The sequence below is a fragment of the Falco naumanni genome, chromosome 2, assembly GCF_017639655.2.
Source record: "Falco naumanni isolate bFalNau1 chromosome 2, bFalNau1.pat, whole genome shotgun sequence".
In the NCBI taxonomy this organism is placed as follows: Eukaryota; Metazoa; Chordata; class Aves; order Falconiformes; family Falconidae; genus Falco; species Falco naumanni.
This window is the reverse complement of record NC_054055.1, coordinates 70953362-70974756: the sequence shown is the minus strand read 5'-3', so window position 1 is coordinate 70974756 and position 21395 is coordinate 70953362. Positions and strand designations below refer to the sequence as shown.

The 21395-nt window shown below is 42.2% G+C and overlaps 1 protein-coding gene across 1 annotated transcript in view; it reads right to left on the bottom strand.

The window, feature by feature from the left end:
- AFF3 (AF4/FMR2 family member 3) overlaps positions 1-21395 on the bottom strand; it is a 280973-nt gene that overhangs the window by 85209 nt on the left and 174369 nt on the right. Inside the window, exon 8 of the mRNA XM_040584169.1 lies at positions 8733-8784. Coding sequence (XP_040440103.1) covers positions 8733-8784 — 52 coding nt within the window. The remainder of the gene's footprint in view (positions 1-8732; positions 8785-21395) is intronic.

The window sequence follows — 21395 nt, the reverse complement described above, 5'->3', positions numbered from 1 at the left end:
GCCCTCTTCAGTGTTTTGCTTTTTCAGTGTTCTTCTTGAAGAGTGCAGAGCTGCACAGTGTTGCAACGACGCTCTCATCAGGGCTCAAACCGGAGGCAGTGAAACCCTCTCACACCTACAGACTGGCCCTGTTTAAGCGCCCGTGAGTGTCTCGAGGCCACAAGGAGTTGCCCGAGGAGCTCAGTTCAGGCAATTTATTGTAAGTGATTCCTAATGTGCCTTCTCTCACTGCATTATTCTCCTCGCTGTTCCTATGGGCTTTGTTTGAGAATTGCTTTCCAGTGTGGATTTCTGAGGGATTTAAAATCACTTGTAAACTGCAGCTTAAGTGTTTCTCTGTAAATTTGCAATATAAATGTATGAATGTGATTTTCACTGTCCGGTTGGTATTTATTTAAGATTTACAGGCTGTAAGACTTAAAAGGGTCTCCCTCTCTTCCCCTTTTGAAGTTGGCTATCATCAGAGCTACATCTTTGGAGAAACTATAAAACTCTTCCTGGATTTTCATGATTTCTCCAGGCCTTTCAACACCTCAGTATTCATTTTTCACCCTGGAGTTTTATTATTATATTTCTGGCATACATTGTTCTTTCTCCTCTGCTTTGCCCATTAATCCTTATTAATCTTCAGGGGCAGCACAGTCTAGTGACTTGAACATGGCACCTGGGAGTGAAAGACCCAAGCACTAATCCTGGCTTTGCAGCTGACTTGCCATGTGGCTTTGAACAAGCCACATCTCAGTCTCAGTCTCCCTGTCAATTCTACAGAGATAATAATTCTTTCTTAGCTCTATCTAAATACCTCTCAGGGGCATTGTATCAAGTAGTTAAGACTTGTTAAGTGATTTGGACCTCAAAATTACTGTATAATCTGCATGGGTATTAACCATACAAAGAATGCTATTGAGTTTTCTGTCTTGCATCTGTTCAGATTTGTCCTGCAGTCTGGCCCCAACAAGCACACAGGATTTCAATGCAGAGGAGTTAACTTTCATCTTCTTCAGTGGAGATGAGCAGAAGAAAGGTCCTTGGTACTTTACATTAATAAAACAGTTAATTTCTGATTTCACTGCAGGAAAGTCATTGCAGGTGAAGCAGTGGTCATCTTGGAAAACCTCTGTCTCCCCAGAAGTAGTCTTTTTTACCCAGGAAAAGGTAACTTGGTTGAAGTGCTCCTTACACTTAGGATGTTGCAGGCAAAAATTGTCAGTGTTGTGCTACAGGCTTTACAAGATTTGTTGGGAAGTCTGAAAGCTCAGAAATTAAAGTAGATTTTTTCCAAACCCCTATATATATGAAAACAAGGGAAATACAAGCCTAAATTCCCCAAACAGTGGTAACTCTGCCCAGGGAGGTGCTACGTCAATTGACTGTGATGCGTTTGCTACTACACAAGTATCTGCTTGGATTGTGCTAGGACATAAAAAAGAAGAGAGGGGATAACATCCCAGGTTGATTGAAATCAGAGGCTAAACTCCCACTGACATCAGAGCAGAAAGATTTCATCCTGGGTTCAGAAGAAATTGCAGCAGTGGTTCCCCAGTCCCTTTTTCTTAAATGCTAGTTTTGATGGATTGGCTGCTGGCTCTTTTCCTTTATTTCTCATCGTGTTCTAATATAGCTGCTACTCGCTTATAATATCCTCCCTCCCCCCCGCCCCCCCCCAGTTTATTTTCTTCATTAATTTCTTTTTTATTCCTTAATCCCTTTCCTTTTTCTTTTCTTTTTTTTTTTTTTTTTATTTCCTTCTGTTTACTGACATGCTCTCAGCTGCCTCTTTCTCTGTTCTGCTGTCATGCATCTCTGCGTGCCACATCTCCTTGACACAAGTCCTCATGCTGATACCACCTCAGCCTGAGCTGAAAAGCTGAGGGAAGCAAAGAGAATGTGGCCTTCTGCCTTGCAGAGAGCAACAGCAGCTCCTAGAGAGGCTGTGAGCCTGTGTTCGTATGCATGCATGAGTGCATGGACACGTGTGGACACAAGCTGGGTATGGTCTCTTCTTACAGCTTTTAATAGCTGCAACATTACAAACGACACTAATTTGTGCTCTAAATTATTTGTGACTGCTGGTTATTTAACTGTTCTCTTACAGGCATGCTGGAATGAATTTGCCTGAAGGCAAACAGACGCTTTGCGGCCACGCTTGAGTGGGGCGAAGGCTCAGGCATGGTGGCTGGCTTCAGCGAGGGCTCTCTGCAGCAGGAGGAGCAGTGCGTGGGCTGAAGGGCTCATGAGAAACAGGGACAAGGGAAAACCAGCCTAAACCTTCCTTACACCCCAAATTAGATGACACTGCTGAATTGATTGCAGTGGGATCTGTTCCCATGCCAGTCAAACCAGATGTTTGTACAGTAATTCTGGTTCGGGGGGCGGGGGGAGGGGGGGGGGAAGCCCCAACCTAACCAAAGATTTAAAGAGGATGGGGTTAAGGAAGTTACAGTAGATACAGAGAGAAACTGTTAGACTTGGAAAAAGGTGATACCAGTGGAAAAAGGCAGGCTTTGGAGATTTACTAGAGCTAAAACTTGGTCACTGCATCCACATGAAGAGACATGAAAGATGCCCTTGTATTTTAAGTTTATTTTCCAGTCTTTTTTTAGAGGTTACTACTGAGAGGCATGGAGATCAGAGTGTCATGTTTGAATTTCCCCAAATTTTGTGCACGTCCAAGAGCCAAGCTGATCTCTAACCTTTTTCACTGTCATTCATGGTGGTGGCATTCAAATTTAGAGCTTGATCCTGCCTGCCAGTGCATGCCAGGCATTGAATCTGATTTTGTAAGATAGGCAGTGATGTGAGCCAAGTTTGGCAGGACAAGACTGAGCTCTTATTTTGTTTCATCTGACAGTTTCAGTGAGGCAATCTTGGTCTTCTTGTCATGCCTTGTGCAAGTACAAATTTAGATGTCACAGAGATTTTAAAATCAGAGTTGGCAAACCACAAAAAAGCTTGGCTCAGCTGGCTTAAATCTTACTCTGGATTTTAGTTAAGTTGAATACCAAAAGGATTGCTTCTGTAATACACAGGAAATAATGGACTTAGCCGAGTTAAGAAAGTCTGTTCCAGTGGCTATTCCTCCACTATAAAAACACACCCACATCACAGTGACAGAAGCATTTGGATTAAATACAAAACCACCTGAGGTTCCAGCTATTCCTTAACCCAAAACTTAATTTTTCCACTTTTGCTTATCACTGCTTTGTGCAGTTTTGGTTGCAGTCAAACTTGTATGTGACCAGACTTCATGAAATAAGTTCCCTGTGCTCAGTGGAGTGAAAAACTTCTCATCAGAAAGATATTTTTTTTTCCCCTCAAGTTTAACAGGGCATTTTTTTTGAAAGAGAAATTAATTTGCAATGGTGATGCAGGCTCTGTGCTTTTTTTCCCGGTGCTGAGTGTTCTCATCTCCTTTTTCACTCATTTTTCCTTCTGATCAAGCATCAAGTATTGCACTGATGAAGACATGAATAAAAAGGAGCACAACACGAAAATGACTTAATGTGGTTGAAATATTTGGACATGGCATATGTGAACGCAATTAGCACTGCCTAAAAATAGCTCTAGTAATGAACAGGGCTATGCAGTGGTGTGTTATAATTTGCCCAATATAACTCTTCTCTCTAGAGGTACCTGACTGCGCTTTGCTCACCTGATCTTCGACTTAAAAAAAGTGCTGTCCTTACAGAGGAGGTCTTTTGGAAAGAAAGCTTGTAGCTGCTTTGCCCCTTTTTCAATTTGTTTCAAAATTCATTACAGATGGCTTCCAATTAGCTGGAATATTACATTTCATATGCAGAAGCAGTGCTTATAAAGGCTCTACTAAAAGTTCTTACTTCTGGAAGAAGATGGACACATGACCATTCATTTCAGGATAATTTTTATCTTTTTGTTGATTGTCAGTCCATACCGAGAAGTGTAAGGGAAGCGTTGTACACATTATTAAAAAATTGTCTTTACATTCATTCTTTCTCACTTGTTTCTGGCTACCATTACAGAAATGAAACATGATTTTCATTAAAAAAAAAATAAAATATTTCCTAATGTTGTTTACAAAGCGACACAGCCACACTGATTGCCATTGACCACGTATATGGACTTTTGTCCTATTGCAATGACAGGATGGATTTGGCTGCTCCTAAATGCCTATGCTGCAAACAGTCCTGCCAGAAAGATGAATTTCCAGTGCTTAGCCCTGGCATCCCTCAGCATATATGTGATGGGGACAAAATACATGCACATACATCCCCACTGGAGCTGAGGGTGTAACTTGAATTCACACCAAGTTTACTGGGTCAGCCATGGCCAGGTGATGCTGGAGCAGGGACGGGTCCCCCAGGGCTAGCAGGCCACCCTGCCTGTCCCCAGGCTGCTGTGGGTGGGGGGCAGCCCTGGGACCCCCGGGAGGGTGCTGGGCAGGGTGGCCTGCTGTCACCCTGTGGGGCTCTGGGTGGTGAGCCAGACCAGGCTGCTGAGACTTTCATTTTACTGCACTGAAGCTGTTCCTGGTGAACTTTCTCGAGGCTACTCTTCCCCCAGGGTCTCCTGTGAAGAGACACGGCTTTCTGTTTGTCTTGGCTTGCCTGTGGAGGGGCTGGTTTCACTCACACTGCTCAGACCCAGCAGGACCAGCCTGTCCTCATCCCTTCTTAAGGTGGGCAGTGACTTTCAGGCAAATGCTGCCTTCCCTCTTTGGCACAGGGCACATGAGAAAAACTAACGAATCCAAGGGGATTATTTGTTGCCTCCCTGTACATTATGCATAGAGGGTGTCTTTTACCCCTGGCATTTACCTGCTGCCACAGGTAAAAAATATGATTTTTTTTTTAAAAGAATACTAAAGCTGGGTCTTTCCTTTCGAGATACAGCAGGGGCTGGAGTGCAGAGTTATGTCCCTGGGAGTGTGTTCTGATTGCTTCTTCAACTTCTGTTTATACAATTTTACAAAATTTTGGCAGGAATCAAGAGCACATACCAGGGTGTTGGCTTTTATGAATCCCATGGGATGTGAAAGTCAAGCTGACTCGATGAACTTTGGTTACATATTCCAGACAAGCACAATGACTCTATTTATTCAGACTTGGCAACCAGAATGCAGATTGACTCTGTGGGTAATAAATTTTCACAGCCACAAAACTTCAGCGGCAACCAACCTGATCCCGCGCAGAAAAAATGCATACAAGGAAACAGACTTGGGTTGCAAAAATATGCTAGATTATTATTCCATGTATGCGTACCAGTCAGTTAATTTATTTGGCTATTGACTGACATGAATTGCACAAATGATGCCAGGGATCTTTTTCCCCTTAAAGGAACTACTTTCTATTACAAAATTTTCATATTGTAAAAGGACAAGTAGAGGCAGAAAAAGAGAATTGTTCATATTACAACTGACAATCTCCTTTTAATATTTCACCCAAGACTGATTTAAGTTATCCAGTGACCTCTATAGAGAAGAGCAGGATATTATAATGGGGACTGTTTCATGTGCTATGCCACACTTCAAGGAACCAAAAGGCAATAACCACTACAATTCAGTACTCTGAACAATCTTAAGTACTATTTTGACATCTTCATGCTACAAAGCTTCAGATGCTTTCTGGGAGAGACGATGATGAAATTATTACTCTATGTGTTATAAATCAAAATGAATTGGCTCTTTAACTTGCAGATTTATGTTAACTACCTTGGTATCTGTTAATTGCATGCTCTTCAGATATTGATTGGGGATTAAAAAGTGTATTTTCTTCAATCTCTGTGATGTAAAATATGCCAACAGGAAATTTTCCCTCTGCATATTAGATCCTATGATCACTGCCTGTAAAATTGAAACGATCAGTTTAAATGGATAAACTACGCTCATTAAAGAGGAAAAATACATTTATGTAATTAAAATTAAGAGACTAATATGTGTGGATAATGTAATTACTGTGGGTGCACACACACTCAGCTCAAACCCAGCCTCTTTTGCCTCTCCTGGGTCTGTGAATCTCACTGCCTTAATTGCTGGTGCGGAGGGAAGGGTTGGGAATGCCTTGCCCACTGCGGTCCTGAAGCTCTTAATCATGCCTCTGTCTTGCATTTGGCCTCTTTCATCCGTGACTCACATTCCCTGGGTCAGTCACAGCCCTGCAAATGCCAGCCCGGGGAGCACAGAAGCACCTGTCCCCCTCTGCACTGCTTCAGAAATCTTGTTTGCTGCATGGCGATTTTGGACGCAAACACAAAATCTCCTCCGAAGTTTTCCAAGTCTTTCCCCTAAATTTCCCCCTTTAGAAATCAGCAAAAAGAAAAGCTTCCCAGTTCTTGTAAAGCTCCCCCTCAGCCCTCTGAGAAACTGGGCTACTTAAATGAGTCTGGTTGCTCAAATGTTAATTATGTACAGAATATCTGGGAATCACTCATGTACTGTTCCTACGCCTTCATCTTTGATTTCTTTCTTTCCTGTTCCTGAGCTCAGAAGGAGGTCTGAGATTAAAGAGCCCCTGAATTAGGAAGTAAAGGGAAACCGTTTTTCCCACTGACATTTAGACACAGATCCATGTTGTAATCTGTGCATTTATTGGCAGAGGGGGTCTCTGTTATCCTTTTTTGGGCCCACTTCCTGCTAGGTAGATGGAAATGTAGTGTTTTGTTTATCCAGCAGGCATATTTATTTAGAATTGTTTGTTAAGCAAACCTGTAAGTCTCAGCTGAGGTTCTGCAAAACATTTCATATAGCAGGAGCCAGCCTGCGCCTCCAGAGGTTTTTATCTGTACGGTCGAGTTAGAAAAAACCATGACTAATAAAGGGGACCAAATCACAAAGTAATTGCTGAGAGTTGCTCAGGCTAGGGCCTGTGACGATTAGAAGTGAGTAATGGCATCTCAGCTCTGCTCTTTGCCTTGTGGGTGGCAAACTCTGTCCTGGCTCTGCAGAGCTTGTTCAAGCACTGAGGTGAAAGACTCGGGCTGTATCAGCTGCACCTTAAAGTTCAGGTTACTGAGCAAAGACCTTGCGTAGCACACATGATACTGAGCAATCCCAGCACAGGAAAGATGTTAACAGTTGTAAGTGGCAGCACTAAGCTGAAGGTATCAAGTGTGCGTGCTCAAACAGCAGCATTTTTCCACAATCCCTAGCAATGTTCTTTTATCTCCTGTACGATAAACACTTTCACTCACGTGTGCTTTTCTGCTTGCTACTAAGCAAGCTCTCTGGCTCCGACAGCCTGTTCCACACTGACATCCCTCACGCAGGATCCCATCTCCCTTCTCACCTGAAGGACAAGCCACCACTCCTGACTGCTGGCTCTTCCCTTCCCTACCACCCAGCTCCTCCCTGCAAGCACTACCGCACCTTGGTGTGCTATTGTTATTCTTCAGATGTCCCTCCTGTCCCTCACTTTACTTTGCCCTATGCTGTCTATGCGCTGTATTTTAAACTATCTAGACAAGCAGGTAGAATAATTAAATGTGAAGTGTTTCAGGATGAAATACATTAAACAAAAAGAAATTGTATAAATATGTAAATAATTGTATCTATGTGCTGAATCTTCTTAACACCAAGAAGCTTTGCTCAAAATAGATGAAATAATGGGGTAGCATAAATATTAAAAGGTTTTGATTTACCTGTTGCTTGGAATATACTGTAAAATAGAGACTTCTAGTAACAAAACTTAAAGAAAACCCTGGAAGAGCTTCATGCCTACATACCTAGAATTATTTATCTAAGATCCTGAATTTCAAGTCTGGATAGCTCCAGTTACCCCTGACTGAAGTAATTATATTTGAAACCCGTGTTATATCCAGGTTTGGATCCATCTGTGAAGTGCAGCCAGAGGCAGTACTACCCTCATATGCCTAGTGAAGGCACACATGCATTTTAGTGCAAGAAGGAAGGGAAGCGTCTCTTGCCTCTCACCGCTAACAGATCACCCATGCTAGTATGCTAAGGAGAGAGCGTGGCATAGCACCACTGGGCAATAAGGCACTCAGCCAGCCATGGGCAGGTCACGATCCAGCCCTATTCTAGCAAGTACTTAACTATTTGGACGAAACACAGCACAGCAATGTTTTAAGAAAAAATGGGGAGAAACCTCCTCCCACCAACAAAACCCAGCTCTCCTGACCCATGGAAAACTTTGGCTGATGTAGCTGCTCCCAGTCAGGTTGTTTGGGGTTGTTAAAACCCAGGCAAGTGCCCTGATTGCTGTGTTATGGATTGAACCAAATGCTCAGCCAAGGCTTTCTCTCAGCTGTCCTTAGCTTTCTTAGCACACATGGGCCACACAGAGACAGGACTGAAAATGCTCAGAGGAGAGGTAAGGGCCGGGGGGATGCTGGCGAGGCTTTAGGCAAGTAAGAGGTAAGCAGCCCAGCAGCTAATCCCTGAGGCCAGCTCATGACTGCAAGGTTTGGCTTGAACCCTTAATCCAGAATTCCTGTTTCTCCCCTTTTTAGCTGTTCTTTAAAACAAACAAAAATCAAATCAGAAAGAGACTGATACAAAAACCTTCTGGGTCACATCAAGGTAATAAATCAAGAGCAATGCATACTGTTCCCCACCAATCCAGCAGTTAGCACACGTGGGCTGGCTCACAGCAGCAACATCTGTTACTCCAGTTACAGTACTGCCATGTATTTTGATAACCTTTATGTATGTTTTGAAAAAGCATTAGCAATATATTTGCAGTAGCTTAGTCTGGACATGAAACACACTACAGGTGACATGTTAGTTATCTGGTTCTTACCTGGTCATTCTCTTCTTCGTCACTGCTTAACTTGAGGTCATCTTCTAGCATTCTGGAAAGTAAGCAGTAGAATAAATCATAATGTACCAAAATGCGTTAGATATGATGTTTTCTTTGAGCTACTGTAAGCATTTAATAATTTAAATGGAAAGAAAATATGTTTTATCCTAGTAACTGTAGATGTGATACTTTATAATTTTTTCTTATCCAGTTGCTATCAACTAACTTCTTAATTCATTTCCTACTATTACTGCCTGAGAGAAAATGTTTACTAGAGTAATAATGGATTTTGCAAAGGTTCTTGTTATTACAATCACTGAAAAACAATTTTTATATGCTAAAAATAATAATTCTGATGCTGACAGGTCAGTAGTCTCTCTGAAAGGAAAATTTTGCTCTGTTTGGCTTTGAGCTTACAAAACAGAAGTAGATATTTACACTGGCAGTACTGCAGCACAAAATAAGATTCAGTGATGTTTCCCAAAGGCCATTTTTACTTTATTGCATGTTTGATGTAAAATTGACATTGACTGAAACAATTAAAACTAAAATATATTGTCTCAGTGCACGAGAGTATCCACAAGGATTTCACTGTCATAAAAACATAGAAAATAATGCATCTTTTGTAACGGGGATTTCATCCTCCCTTCCCATATCCTTTCTTCAACTTGCTTAAACTGGCTCACAAAGAAGAGGAGTTTGTTTTTACCTCCATGCATTTTTTTTTACAAGGTAGGGTTAAATAACCAGCAGTTAAAGGAGTTGAAGAGGTGCAAAGATTTCCCTTAGTGCTTGAAAGGTCTTCAAGAATGAGAACTGGTTTTAAAAAACCACCTCTGTAATAATGACAACGATAGCAATAATAATAATAATAGAAAAAGTTGCTGTTTCTTCTTGCATTCTGGGGAAAGAGAATCTATAATTTCTTCTCGACTCCAGAAGAAAGCTTGGTGAGCAATTCAAACACATCCTGTGATGTGGGTGGTCCCCAGAGTGTAAATATCTCAAGAAGACATATGTAGTAATTTCAAACCACCTCCTTGTACTTGTGCCTAGATCTTCCAAGAGCGTGCCTGAAAAGCGTGACTCTTACATGGGCTACATGGTGTGCCGTGTCTTAAAAGAGCACAAGCCGAACCAGCCTCTCCTCAGCTGCTCAATATCTGTACAGTCCCTGCCTGTTGCTGCTGTCACAACTCTTTCTCTATTTCCCTGCAGCACCTTTCAGTCAACATAGTTGTATAAGAACAGGATCAGGGGTCAGAGCCGAAACTCCCATTTTTTCCTCTATAAAAGATTTTTCCTCTATAAAACCTGTCTGCAGTGCAGACACCTAGAACATACAGGACACTCACTGAGTCAGAGGGACTTGACAATCTCACAGCAAGGCTTTTGCATGTTTTATCTGTCAATATGTCCACAGGCAGGGAAAAGCTTGCTTTGCCATTTCCCGAGTCAGCAAAAGCTCTGGTGGCCGTATCAATGCAGCCACCAGCCAAGTTAAGAAGTCCTGCTGAGAAGTGGGCAAATGGGATGGGTACAAATGACACGGGATATAGCTCCTAGGGGCTAAAATATGTCAGAGAAGCAAAGCTTCCTGTAAACACCGCAAGGTCCACATTGACTTTGGATTCCACCACTTACAGGGATCCAAACAACCTTATAATTGCTCAGTTTTTTGAGTTAGATATGTTTAGGACATCCCTGAGAAAACAAGTGCTTGAAAAGAGAAAGTTCAGATCTGGGATTGGGCACTATGTAATTAAATGTGACAAAATCTGCACTGATAGTGATTTAACCAGAGAGAAATGTGGTTATTCTGTGAAAAGCAGAGCACCCAGGGTATAACTCCTTGCTCTACCTTGAGTCTGAGTACATGAATTTCTGCTAGTGAGGTGATAGTTAAGTACATTATTTAAGATTTAGCGATTCAGCTCTTCCCCTAAATGGAAACTAGAAAATCAAAAGTGTATAATGAAATGTTCTAGGTAGCTCTACGCATTTATTAGTGTCCTGGCTTTTTGTATCAACATAAAACCCCTGTGTATTATGCATCTGTGATTAGAAGGAACTATGATGCTTCAAAGCCTTCAGGTTGTGTGGAGGTGTGAGTGGAGCTAAGGTGAGGCACCAGGAGTGTGAGCAGGAACCATCCACACGAAAGGAACAAGAAACCACAGTGCTGGCCCATCAACCTCTCTTTGCTTGTATGTTTTAGCCTGCCTTTGTTATCCCTGTCTGTTTCTCATTTCAGAAGCGCTGCTCTCCAAGAAAAGCAGTCTGCCTGGGGCTCGTGGCCCCTTTTGGAACTACCATCAGCATACAAACAATCTCCTAATGCTGGGGAAAGGAAAAAACACGTCATCATAAAATGCTTGCTTTTTTTCCCTAGAGTGGGATTTGGCCCACCTGATCCATGCATTTGTCACAACGATGTATCAGGTTAAGACAAGTTGCCAGTGCAGAGGTCTACCTTGTAAAGGCAGGAGCTGCACAGGTGTAACATCCATGCCTACAAGTCCTCACCAGTTCCCAGACTGCTTTCACTGTCAGATGAGGCCCTCAGCCCTGACCTACAAAGCTACAGCCAGAGCAGGACACACTGTCACCGGCAACTCAGGTTCACCTGCCGGTAGTCCTGGCGAGGGAGGCTCCTTGGGCACCAGGCAGCTCTTGTAGCCCAGGCTGAAGCACACCTGGGGTGATGAGGAGGCATTTGTGTTATGGGGACTCCAGTTTGCAGCAAGCATCTTAAGGAAGCTAGATCAATTTTAAGTCTGGATGCTTTTGAATAATGCTTCCACCATGACAATGATGATGGTTAAAAGAATAAGTCCGTTACTGGACCAGCAGACCCCACTTGAAGAGAGGGAGAACAGAAGAAAAATACTTTAAGCTCACAAGAGGCATTACATTAATTTGTAATTTGTCTGAAAAGCACTTTGGCACAGATTCAGCACAAAATGAGCTTTGGTACACCCTATGATAGCATAGCACTTCAGATCGTGTTTAAATCAACCCCTGCTCAGGATGGAATTTCTTTACGTATTCTGGCAAAATAGTACAAGGATGGACAGACAAACACAGACAAGCTCAAGTGCAAACACAGCCTTTTCAGCACAGCCTATCCATAGCTATTTTCTGTAATACTTTTTTTCAGAATATGCAAAATCCAGGCCAGTAAGTGACATCATCCATGGGCTTCAAGATTTCTTGAAATGGACTTGGCTTTGATGTGCTTGGGTACACGTAAGAAGATAAGTAAATATAACTTTGTAAACAAAAGCTAGACAAATGAGGTGGTTTTCAAAGCAGCTCTGAAAAACACACACTACCACTTAGGGCTTCTGCACTTGAAAAGCGTGCGTACGGTCAGGAAGTCACTTTGCAGAACCTAATTACATGTTTTTAGTGAAGCCTCTGTGAGGTTGCTGAGGCACAGAAGGGTGGGAGGCCCGGGCAGGAGTGCTCACTGCACTCCAATTAATGCATTTGTTCCTTTCTCTGTGAAGAATGTGTCAGGTAGAGACATAATGAAAGGAAATGAGGATGAGTTTGAGATAGTGAGCAATGCCTCAGCAAGTCAACTGGTTTCTTTCTCCAGTAAAAGCAATTAAGGGGTTGCAGCCTGGGGTGCTGGGCTGCTCAGTTACAGTGGGAAAGGAGCGGGGGTGAGCGGTTTCTTACATGCAGAGCGAAATAGACACAAAGCCTTCTAGAGGGCATCGATATTCAACGTCTGCCAATTTCAATGTGACTGCATGTCCAGACCTCCTACATAGCTTATCAGAAAGCCTGACCTGTTTTATCCGGGACTGCTCACTGCATTGGTTCAGTAAGCTGTTGAGGCAGGGTGTCCATGTGGGGCACTGCAGAGGGACCCTGCGGGACTCCTGCTCGTCCCAGCGTGTTGAAGAGCCAAGAGATGCCCCTGGTCAAAAGTACCCAGGGTTTGGGATGGGAGGCCATTGAATGCTGCCCGGGAACCACCTTGCTCAAAGGGAATGGTCAAATTGAGACTTGCAGCTTCACTGTTTTGTCTGTCTTTTTTCCTGATTTTTTCCTGATTTGATGTTGCTGGAAAGTCAATTCCCAAGCAAGGATTATCTTCAGCCCCAGCCAGAGTCCAGGGGATAGCAGGAAGATAACTAGTTTCCCCTCTGGGAAGTTACATGAAAGTAACATCACGTTTCACACGTGAGGGTAGAGGCAAGGCCCAGGTCAAAGGGTTTGGGGTTTTAAAGAGCTGGAGAAGAAGGAGCTGCTGGGGAAGGAGATGTTCATGGTGCGGTGTCTGGAGGAGATGGTCTTCCAACAGTCAGTTGCCGATCAGTTGCAACTGTTAATGTTTGAAGCCAGTCTGAGACCCTTCCAGCATAGCCCTACTTAGAAGGATATCTATTTTCTTCCAGGGTGAAGACACGGACCTGCCTGGGAATTAACCTTCACATCTGCTGGTGCACGTAAAAGAAGCAGCAGGCATCACACCTTGCATTGTACTTTAACCTCTGATACATTTCACATTCCTTAGCCTGATGAATTCTTTCCTTCCCCCCCACCCCCCCACAAATTACTCATTGAGGCATAAAACTCTCCAAAAATGCCTCTATGGTTTTGTTTTGTGATTAGAGAGATTTCCTTTTGGCACATAAATCAAAGGACTAGAGAAGATGCCCTGAAGATTTTCAAGAGAATTTATGAAAATGAGGGACAAAAGCCTCCCTGTGTCCCTCTGGTGGTCTAAGCTACTATACAAGATATGGTCTTTGTGATAATTTTGATAATTTAAAAAAAAAAAAATTGAAGTGGGAAAAGAAAGATATTGATAGCAATTAAATCACTAACACTAATGCTTTAGGAGAGAACATGCCAATGGTTTGCAACCCAGAGCAGAAATATATGTATGTTGCAATTGTCATTTAAATAAATTCAGGAGCCACCATCTTTGCGATTTGTGAAAGATCTCATGAATGTGTTAATCTGATCAAGTATATTGTTCCATTTTAGTGCTAGCCAGCATCTCAGTCAGAATACCATGTTTATTATGAACTTTTATGATTTCTGCTCATTATGTAGGAAAGGAATTTCACCAGTGGAAAAATACTTTGACTTTAGCTGAAGAGGAACCCCACAAAGCAAAGAGTTGTGATGAAATATGAAAATCAGATAACTAAGTGCTCATTCAAGTTTATGCCACCAAAATGTTTCATCTGAATGAGACTGGTTTTGGAAAATTATCTTATTTTTTAATGCACAATATTGACATTTTATTTTCTTTCTCACAAATGCATAGTGACCTTTTAAGAACTGGACATAAGTTTTAATATTACCTGAAACCCAGAAAGACAATAGTTATTATTCTAAGTAGCAGTATGCTGGAAGGCTCTCAGACTGACTCCAGATGTTTGAATTCACAACTGATGCACTCATATAGGAGAAGAAAAATATTGCTTCACATTGTAGAAAAACAATCCAAAACCTTCCTGGAGGCACAACACTGTGCAAGACCTTTAACTCTTGTTCCCAGCAAAATGAGAAAGAACACCAGGTGGGAATCTGCCGTTCCTGTCCAGACTGTGCCCTTATGTTACTGGGATTATTTCAGCTATGAATGCTCACGTATGTAATATGACTTAAGCTCCAATAAGACAAATGTATCTTAAGTTTCTGGCTGTCTTTGGTTGCTTTCTAAAAGAGAAATGCAAGGAAAAACATGCCTGGTAAGAAGTACGGTGAATTCATAAGAAACAGATGAACACGTTTCCTTCCTTTAAAAAAATGAGAAAAAAAAGGGAAACTAATGCTATTACCTTGGTTACTTGCACATAACAGATGGCCAGTTATATTTGCTACTTACTTACAGCCAGAACAGGTATTTGAAATAGCTTTGTTTACTAATCCTAAATATAAGAGTAGCTGTTTTTATACAGTAGTAATTTTTAATTAATTAGATTCTGATTGCTGAAATTATTTTTCACTTTAGTGCTATAACTGATGCAAATGTTTCACATTAAAAAAGCTCATGCATTTATATTATCTGAAAAGTGTAGTACTCATTCATGTTTTATATGAAATAAAGTCAAAAGTTTATGGATTGAGGTAAACAACTAGATCAAGAGGATATTTTATAAATGCTGTAATACAGCTTTCAGCAGGCTTGTAAGAGCTCTGCAAGCACTGCTTGCAGCATCTAAAATTCACTCTGAATATATGATGTTTAAGTTGTAAAAACCCCTCAACAAACAGTTTGTGCAAGTTCTGCTACACAGAAACATGTAGGAAAACACGATTATATAGAATAACATCAAATCTAATTAAAAACAGAGGGAGAAGGCCAGTAAAATCAGGCTGGTGAAATATTAATGTACTTAATACTGGAATGAAGCATATATATCAATGTGAGATTTAATGCCAGAGTGTAGCATTTAATAGCCTGAGAAACGGACTCAGTGCATAGAAACAGAATTAGCAATTCCAATAAAAAATAGATGCACTGAAGGAAAAGTTTTCTGTCCTTGATTTGAATCCATCTAGGCTGGTCTACGCCACTCTCCAAATCCATTTAAACTAGCTAAATGCTCTGCTAAATTCCCATTACACTGACGGTCTCATTAGAAATGCACGGCGGAGTCCTCTCCAAGTGATCCAGCCATCACTCCTACCAGCAGAAGCTGAAATAAGGTTTCCTCTGCAGCAGCTGCCCCGGTAAGCAACTGTGTTTGCCCTGGTGATGTTTTCCCTCTTTAAATGAAGGGAGAACAAAGACAATTGAATCATACCCTGAATTCTATCTCGGCAGGGTGGCAACAAAGTGCACCACAGAGTGCTTCCCAAGAACCATGTTTGGGCAGAAGGACTCAGAGTAGCTCCTTAAAAATGGGAGAAATTCTTCAGAAAAAGGAGGAAATGAACCCATGTGAGCCCACTCTTCCAGCAAGGAAGCCACCTAAAAACGCATGAATACTCAGAGAGAGGGAAGAGTGATGAGCGATGTCCTGGCAGCTCAGCCTAAGCACCCACCTAAGTAGTCCAATCACTCCGAATACTTACCAAAGTTTCATGGCTAATCATGCCCTGTGTGACAGGAGGAAACACATTTGGGGAATAAAAGTTTTGAATGAGCCGCACACAATTTTCCAATCCATTTCTTGCCTCCCTGCCCCTGCTCCCCCCAGGCTCTCCGGCTGTGATTAACAGTTATTTACCAACGCTCTCCCTCTGATTTCCTAGTAATTGCTGATGCTGCCATCTACAAAATATTCATTTCAAATGTGAAATGAAATAAGAGTGCATGAACTGCACTACTGCCTTGTGTGTTAGCTGTTGTGGCAGAAATCTTTGGGAATTTAATGTGTCTGAGACGGAACTGCCAGTGCCCAGCCTCCCCGCGGAAGGTGCATTATCTGATTTTGTACTCGGTGATTATTTCCTTGCAAATAGCCTCTTTCTGCCTAATCCCCAGCATTACAAGCATCTGTCCTCATGCTGGAGTCATCACCCCGCACATTCATATTCTTGTGCTCCCTTGCAGATGCTGACCGTTCATTTAGCAACACCCATACCCAAGGCTGTGGTGGTGTTTATCCCTATCTCGCTGGTCCGGCAAGCGAAATGAGATAGTTTTGGCTAGAGGTTCTCAAACATTGCTGTGCCAAAATAAGAAGTGTCTTCTATCAGCAAAGTGATAGGGGAAAGTGGCAGCTCTGTGTCCTTGCGTGACCCCCTGGGCCCTGCCCCACACAGCAGAGCCCCACGCCTGTCTCTGTGCCAGGGCATCCTGCTGGCCCTGACCTCCGGCTGCCTGCTTACCTCCATCTCTAAGGGCTTTTCAGTGTTGCAGGGTAGAGTCCCCACTTAAAAACTCAGTCAGGAGCACATTCTTTGTTCTGGGACATATAACTTCATGTTGGTTTCTGTCAAGCCTCCTTTGTTTAAGCGAGGCTGAATTATTGAATTATTCAGCCTATTTGATAAGCTGCTCCATCCTCACTGTTTCTTTCTCTGTAATCCTCCACAAATTTTTACCATCAGTGAATGTAATTTCCTACCACGTCCTAGTTGCCAGCTCCTCACAGCATGATATCAGCTTTGGTTGATAAGAACTTACATTTCTTTCCTTGAAAGTAAAACATTGAACACAAATAATTATGCTTTTATCCTTCAGTTTCTCAGTGGTATTAAAGGAACCCTGTTTGGGCTCCCACCAAACTCTGTGCGCAATAGAAGGTGACAGGTGACCTGTCCTTAAACTTTCTTCCTTGGCCTTTTGGCATATTGCACAACATTAGATGTCTTCTGGGGTTTACCCCACATTTCAAGGTACACCACAAACGACCCTCTGATTTTGCTAGCCAGTGGTCTTCATAGTTGTATGGTAGCATGGAAGATCTGAGGCCTATGGATATTTGTATCTAGGGTAACTGATTTTAAATAATTTACTGTCTCTAGACACTGTTCAGCTTCCTGCCTGTCTACTAGGCACCCTGCTTTTTCTCATATAAAAAAACATTTACTGACTCTAACATTATTAACAGCTTTAATATTTCCAGCTAATAAGGTGCTATTTTGAGAATTTTTTTATTGTTGTTGTTTGTTATACCTTAAGAAAATCCTTGTTCTCATTGTCCGTGAACTTTCCTCTGGTATCCTCCAGTCCTTTTATCCATTTTATAATTTCTCTTTTAGATTGATTGTTACCTTTCTCTTTCATGTTACATGTATTTTATATTTCATCTCTACTGCACAGATTGCTTTTTCATTTCTAATTGCTGCTTTTCCGTCACCACTGAAGCTGAGCTAGCTTTCAGCAAATTCGGGTGTTTCCGTGATTGTGCAAATGCAGCCTTTTTCTAACCTAACAAGCTCTGCTTGAAAAATTCTAAACTTCGTTGTTTCTAGGTTTTTCTACCCCATCAATTTCTGGTCAACAATTTCTTCCACTTTGGGACACCAGTCTTTCCTTGTGGGGACTGCCCTTTATTTGTTGGAGGCTGGACAAAATAAAATCATGATCTAGTTCCCAGGCAACTATGTGCTTCCCATCCAGTGACCGATTTATTTTTATTCCAGGGGTAAGTATGTCTGAGGAAATGTCCTCAGTGCTTGAAAAGTGCCACAAAGACCATCCACAACCTTCGTTTTAATTTCATGGCTGGCTGCGCAGGACCTTTCTGGTGATAACCTTCAAAATTAAGACCTCTGGTATCCACCTGATGAACCTTCCTTTGCTTTACAGATCGGTGCCAATGGAGCAGCTCCATCCCCTCCTGTAACCAGAGTTGATATTCAGTGATATTCTGGCTCTGGGATAAAGAAAAAGATTATCTGACATCCCAAGCTGGAACTTTTCATGTCAATAAAGGCTAAAAGAGGGGAGGAACGGGTGAATTCAGTCCCTCCAAATGGTGCATGGCTGACAGGCGGATACAGAGAGGCTATTGCAGAATATATATATGGCACTGAGCAGCAGGACAGGAACGTATGAGAACTATACCTCCTCCGTAACCTCCCAAGCTCCAGCCAGTTGAAGCACGGCTGTGAAAGACACACCAGGACCCCCAAAGTTTTCAGCATTTCCTTTTAAATACTTTTCCTAGCCATTTCCTGGAAAGCCACTATAAGTATTTTACTCAGTCCCGCCTGCAATACTTATAGCTTCATTTAGTTTTAATATAGTTATAAATGGGCTGTAGCGGCCTGCTTCTTTTAATAACTAAGTAAATGAAACCCTGTCTGCAATAATAAATGAACCATCCATCTGGGAGGCCTCCAGTAAAAATTTCAACAGGTATTTATTGCTCCTTTATGTAAACAGTACTCTGGACAATACAAGTGATTATACTCTCTGTCAGCCCTGTCAGGAAGGAGACAGTATAGTTTTGGATGAGGTTCCGTAGCGTACACACTGAATTTACAGGTTTATTTGACTAGATGGAGAAAAAATGATCAAAACAAGCAAAGAAATAGACAAGAACCCAGTTGGCTCCTGTGGAAGGGAGCATGCCATGTCATTTAAAGATGAGGGCTGCAAGGATGAAATAGAGAAAATTGACGGGTACCGTGGTGTGACAGATTAATTGCAACCCCAGATGCTTCATAGACACCACCCTAAAAAACCCCAGCCCTCTGCCCCTCAGAAGTAGAAGGAGTTCACTGTAAAATCATCACTATAGAGACTTTAAAATATATTGTGCCCTCGCAGGTTCTAACAGTATGGAAGAGCAGTGCCTCTGGAAAATCCCTGACTGGGGTGCAAGGGGCCACAAACCATGCCATCCATCCCCAGGGGTCATCCCTTTCATTCACGGACACTGTTGCTCACACACTGGAAAGGGCAATAGCATGACACTTTTGCAGTAATGAAATTTTAATTAAAAAAAAATCTCATTGCCAAAATCATCTTCATACCACTATTATGTTCCTGCTCCTAATTACATACCATTACATTCTGCTATTGTTGAAATAGTACAATGCCAGAATATATTGTCAAATAATTAATTCTGTGTGTGGCAAGAGGGAAAAAAAAAAAGAAAAAAAGAAACAAGGGGCAGAAAGACCTGAAAACTCATGTATGGCCAGGCTGACATGCCACCATTTGACACTGAGAAGTGAGCTGTAGAGAATTCTGTGCATTAAACATGCTATGATTTTTGTCAAAATTTTCAGCCCTCAAATTTCTGCAGGAATGGAGGGATGGGCTTAAACCTCTCCCGTGAGCAGGTTTCTCAGTACTTTTCATTTGCAGCCAAGCTAGGCATAAGGAAAAACACATATTTTTTTTCCTTACAAGGCAGACTACAAAAGGAAAGCAAAGCTCTCAGCCAAACTGCCAGGCAGCATTCTGCCCCATGGGGTGAATGTCGCTGCTCGTTACAGAGACCTGTACCTTGTGCGCTCTGCTCGGAGAAGGGGGTAGCACCGCTCTTGGAGGGGCCACCTCCTTGACCAGGGTGTTCTAACATTTTTACTACGCTCAGCATGCTAACAAACTTATTTGGAGATGGTGCATTAGTGATAATATTCTCTTTTCTCCTCTCTGCTTTTGTGGTGATCACAAGACGCAGAAAGGGGAGAAGATAATCCCAGCAGGGCAGACATCGCCAAATTAATAGCAGTCCCACCACAATACAGGAGGAGCTGTCAGGTTTTCCTGGGATGGGCTGAGGGAGGGAAGGGATGCCCAGGCAGTGCTTGGGCTCGGGGCACAGGCGCTGCAGGGACAGGGAGGCTGGATGCAGATGCTGGCACCTGGCGCAAGCACATGCCTGTGAACTTCACTGCTGGGGGGAGAAAAATGTGGAATCTGCAGCGGTCAGATAATTCCTCTGCTTCACACGGAGCTGCGCTGAAGGGATGGTTGCTCATGTGAGACCCTCTTAATTCAAATTGCGTTTTGCAGATCCTGTCAAGGTGTATGCTTGGGTTGTCTGTGGGCTTCCTGGCACAGACCCTCGGCTGCCCTGGGGTCTGATGGCAGCAAACACTGCTGGCCTGCTTGTTTCACTTCGAGATAACCCCTTCTAGGAGTCAAATTGGGAAATTCCTCTTCCTTAGAAATAATCTCCTTTGGACATTGTAACCGCAGAAATAATCAACTGAAGGCTGCTCCTTCAGAGAGGGGAAGGGCTTTACTCCCAGCATTCAGACCCTGCACGTGCTGTGCAGAAATACAACACCTGGACTGCAATCTATCTATCTGTCTATAAAGCATGTATTTTTTCTTTAGAAACACTTTTTGGACAAAATTATGAAGTTAGCTCTCAAACAGTAAACCATGCTATATCTCCTTTCTAATGTCTCTTTTTAAATATACACCAGGGAACAACTCTCATAACTCACTCGGCACACACTATCTTATGAGTTATAGGTCAGTCTTCTATGCACAGAGTGTGTGTTGCACTTCTACACACCATTATGAATTTTCCATCCCTCATCATTCATATTGTGTCAGAATATCTATTACAAACTCCTGTTTGCAAGAAGAGCTTCTATTTTCCCCTTTCATTTTATCACTGCTCTTAAATTTTCTTCTGGACACCAGCTTGGCATGCTGGCAGTACCATGCTGGCAGTTTCTGAGAAAAAGTCATATTAAAAAATCATATGTCAGGGCCATAATGTCACTTGCAAAGAAATACCCCTTTTTAACTAATAGAAGTAGTGTATAAAAATGAATTAGACACAATTGTATTCTGATTGCCAAATTCTACCACCCAGCTACTAACTACCACAACCACCTTGTAAAAAATAATCATCTGGAAGTCTAAACGGTGTCTGATAATGCTTTCTGCTATCCTAAATCTTTGGAAATGTTGAGTCATCTTGAGAAAAATGTCGACAATCATTTTTCACAAAGGCTCAAGTGTGGACGAGGCTCTAACTAGAGCCTTGTGTGAGGGATTTAGAGCTGAAGAGAATTTTCTGACAAATAGTTCCACCATCAAGAACAGTGTGAAGACTGGCCAAAATGCTTGGCAATTGCTAGATTTGAGAAATGCTTTTCCCTAAATAACTAAAAAAAGTTTAATTTCTGTGTAAAATGATTAATTTCAGCATGTCTGAAATTCTATGCTTTTATTTTCTTCTTTCAAAAACTTTATTTCAAAATATGCTTGTATTTAGTACTGCAACAAGGCTGCCTAAGCGCTTTCTGGAGTGGGGTAGC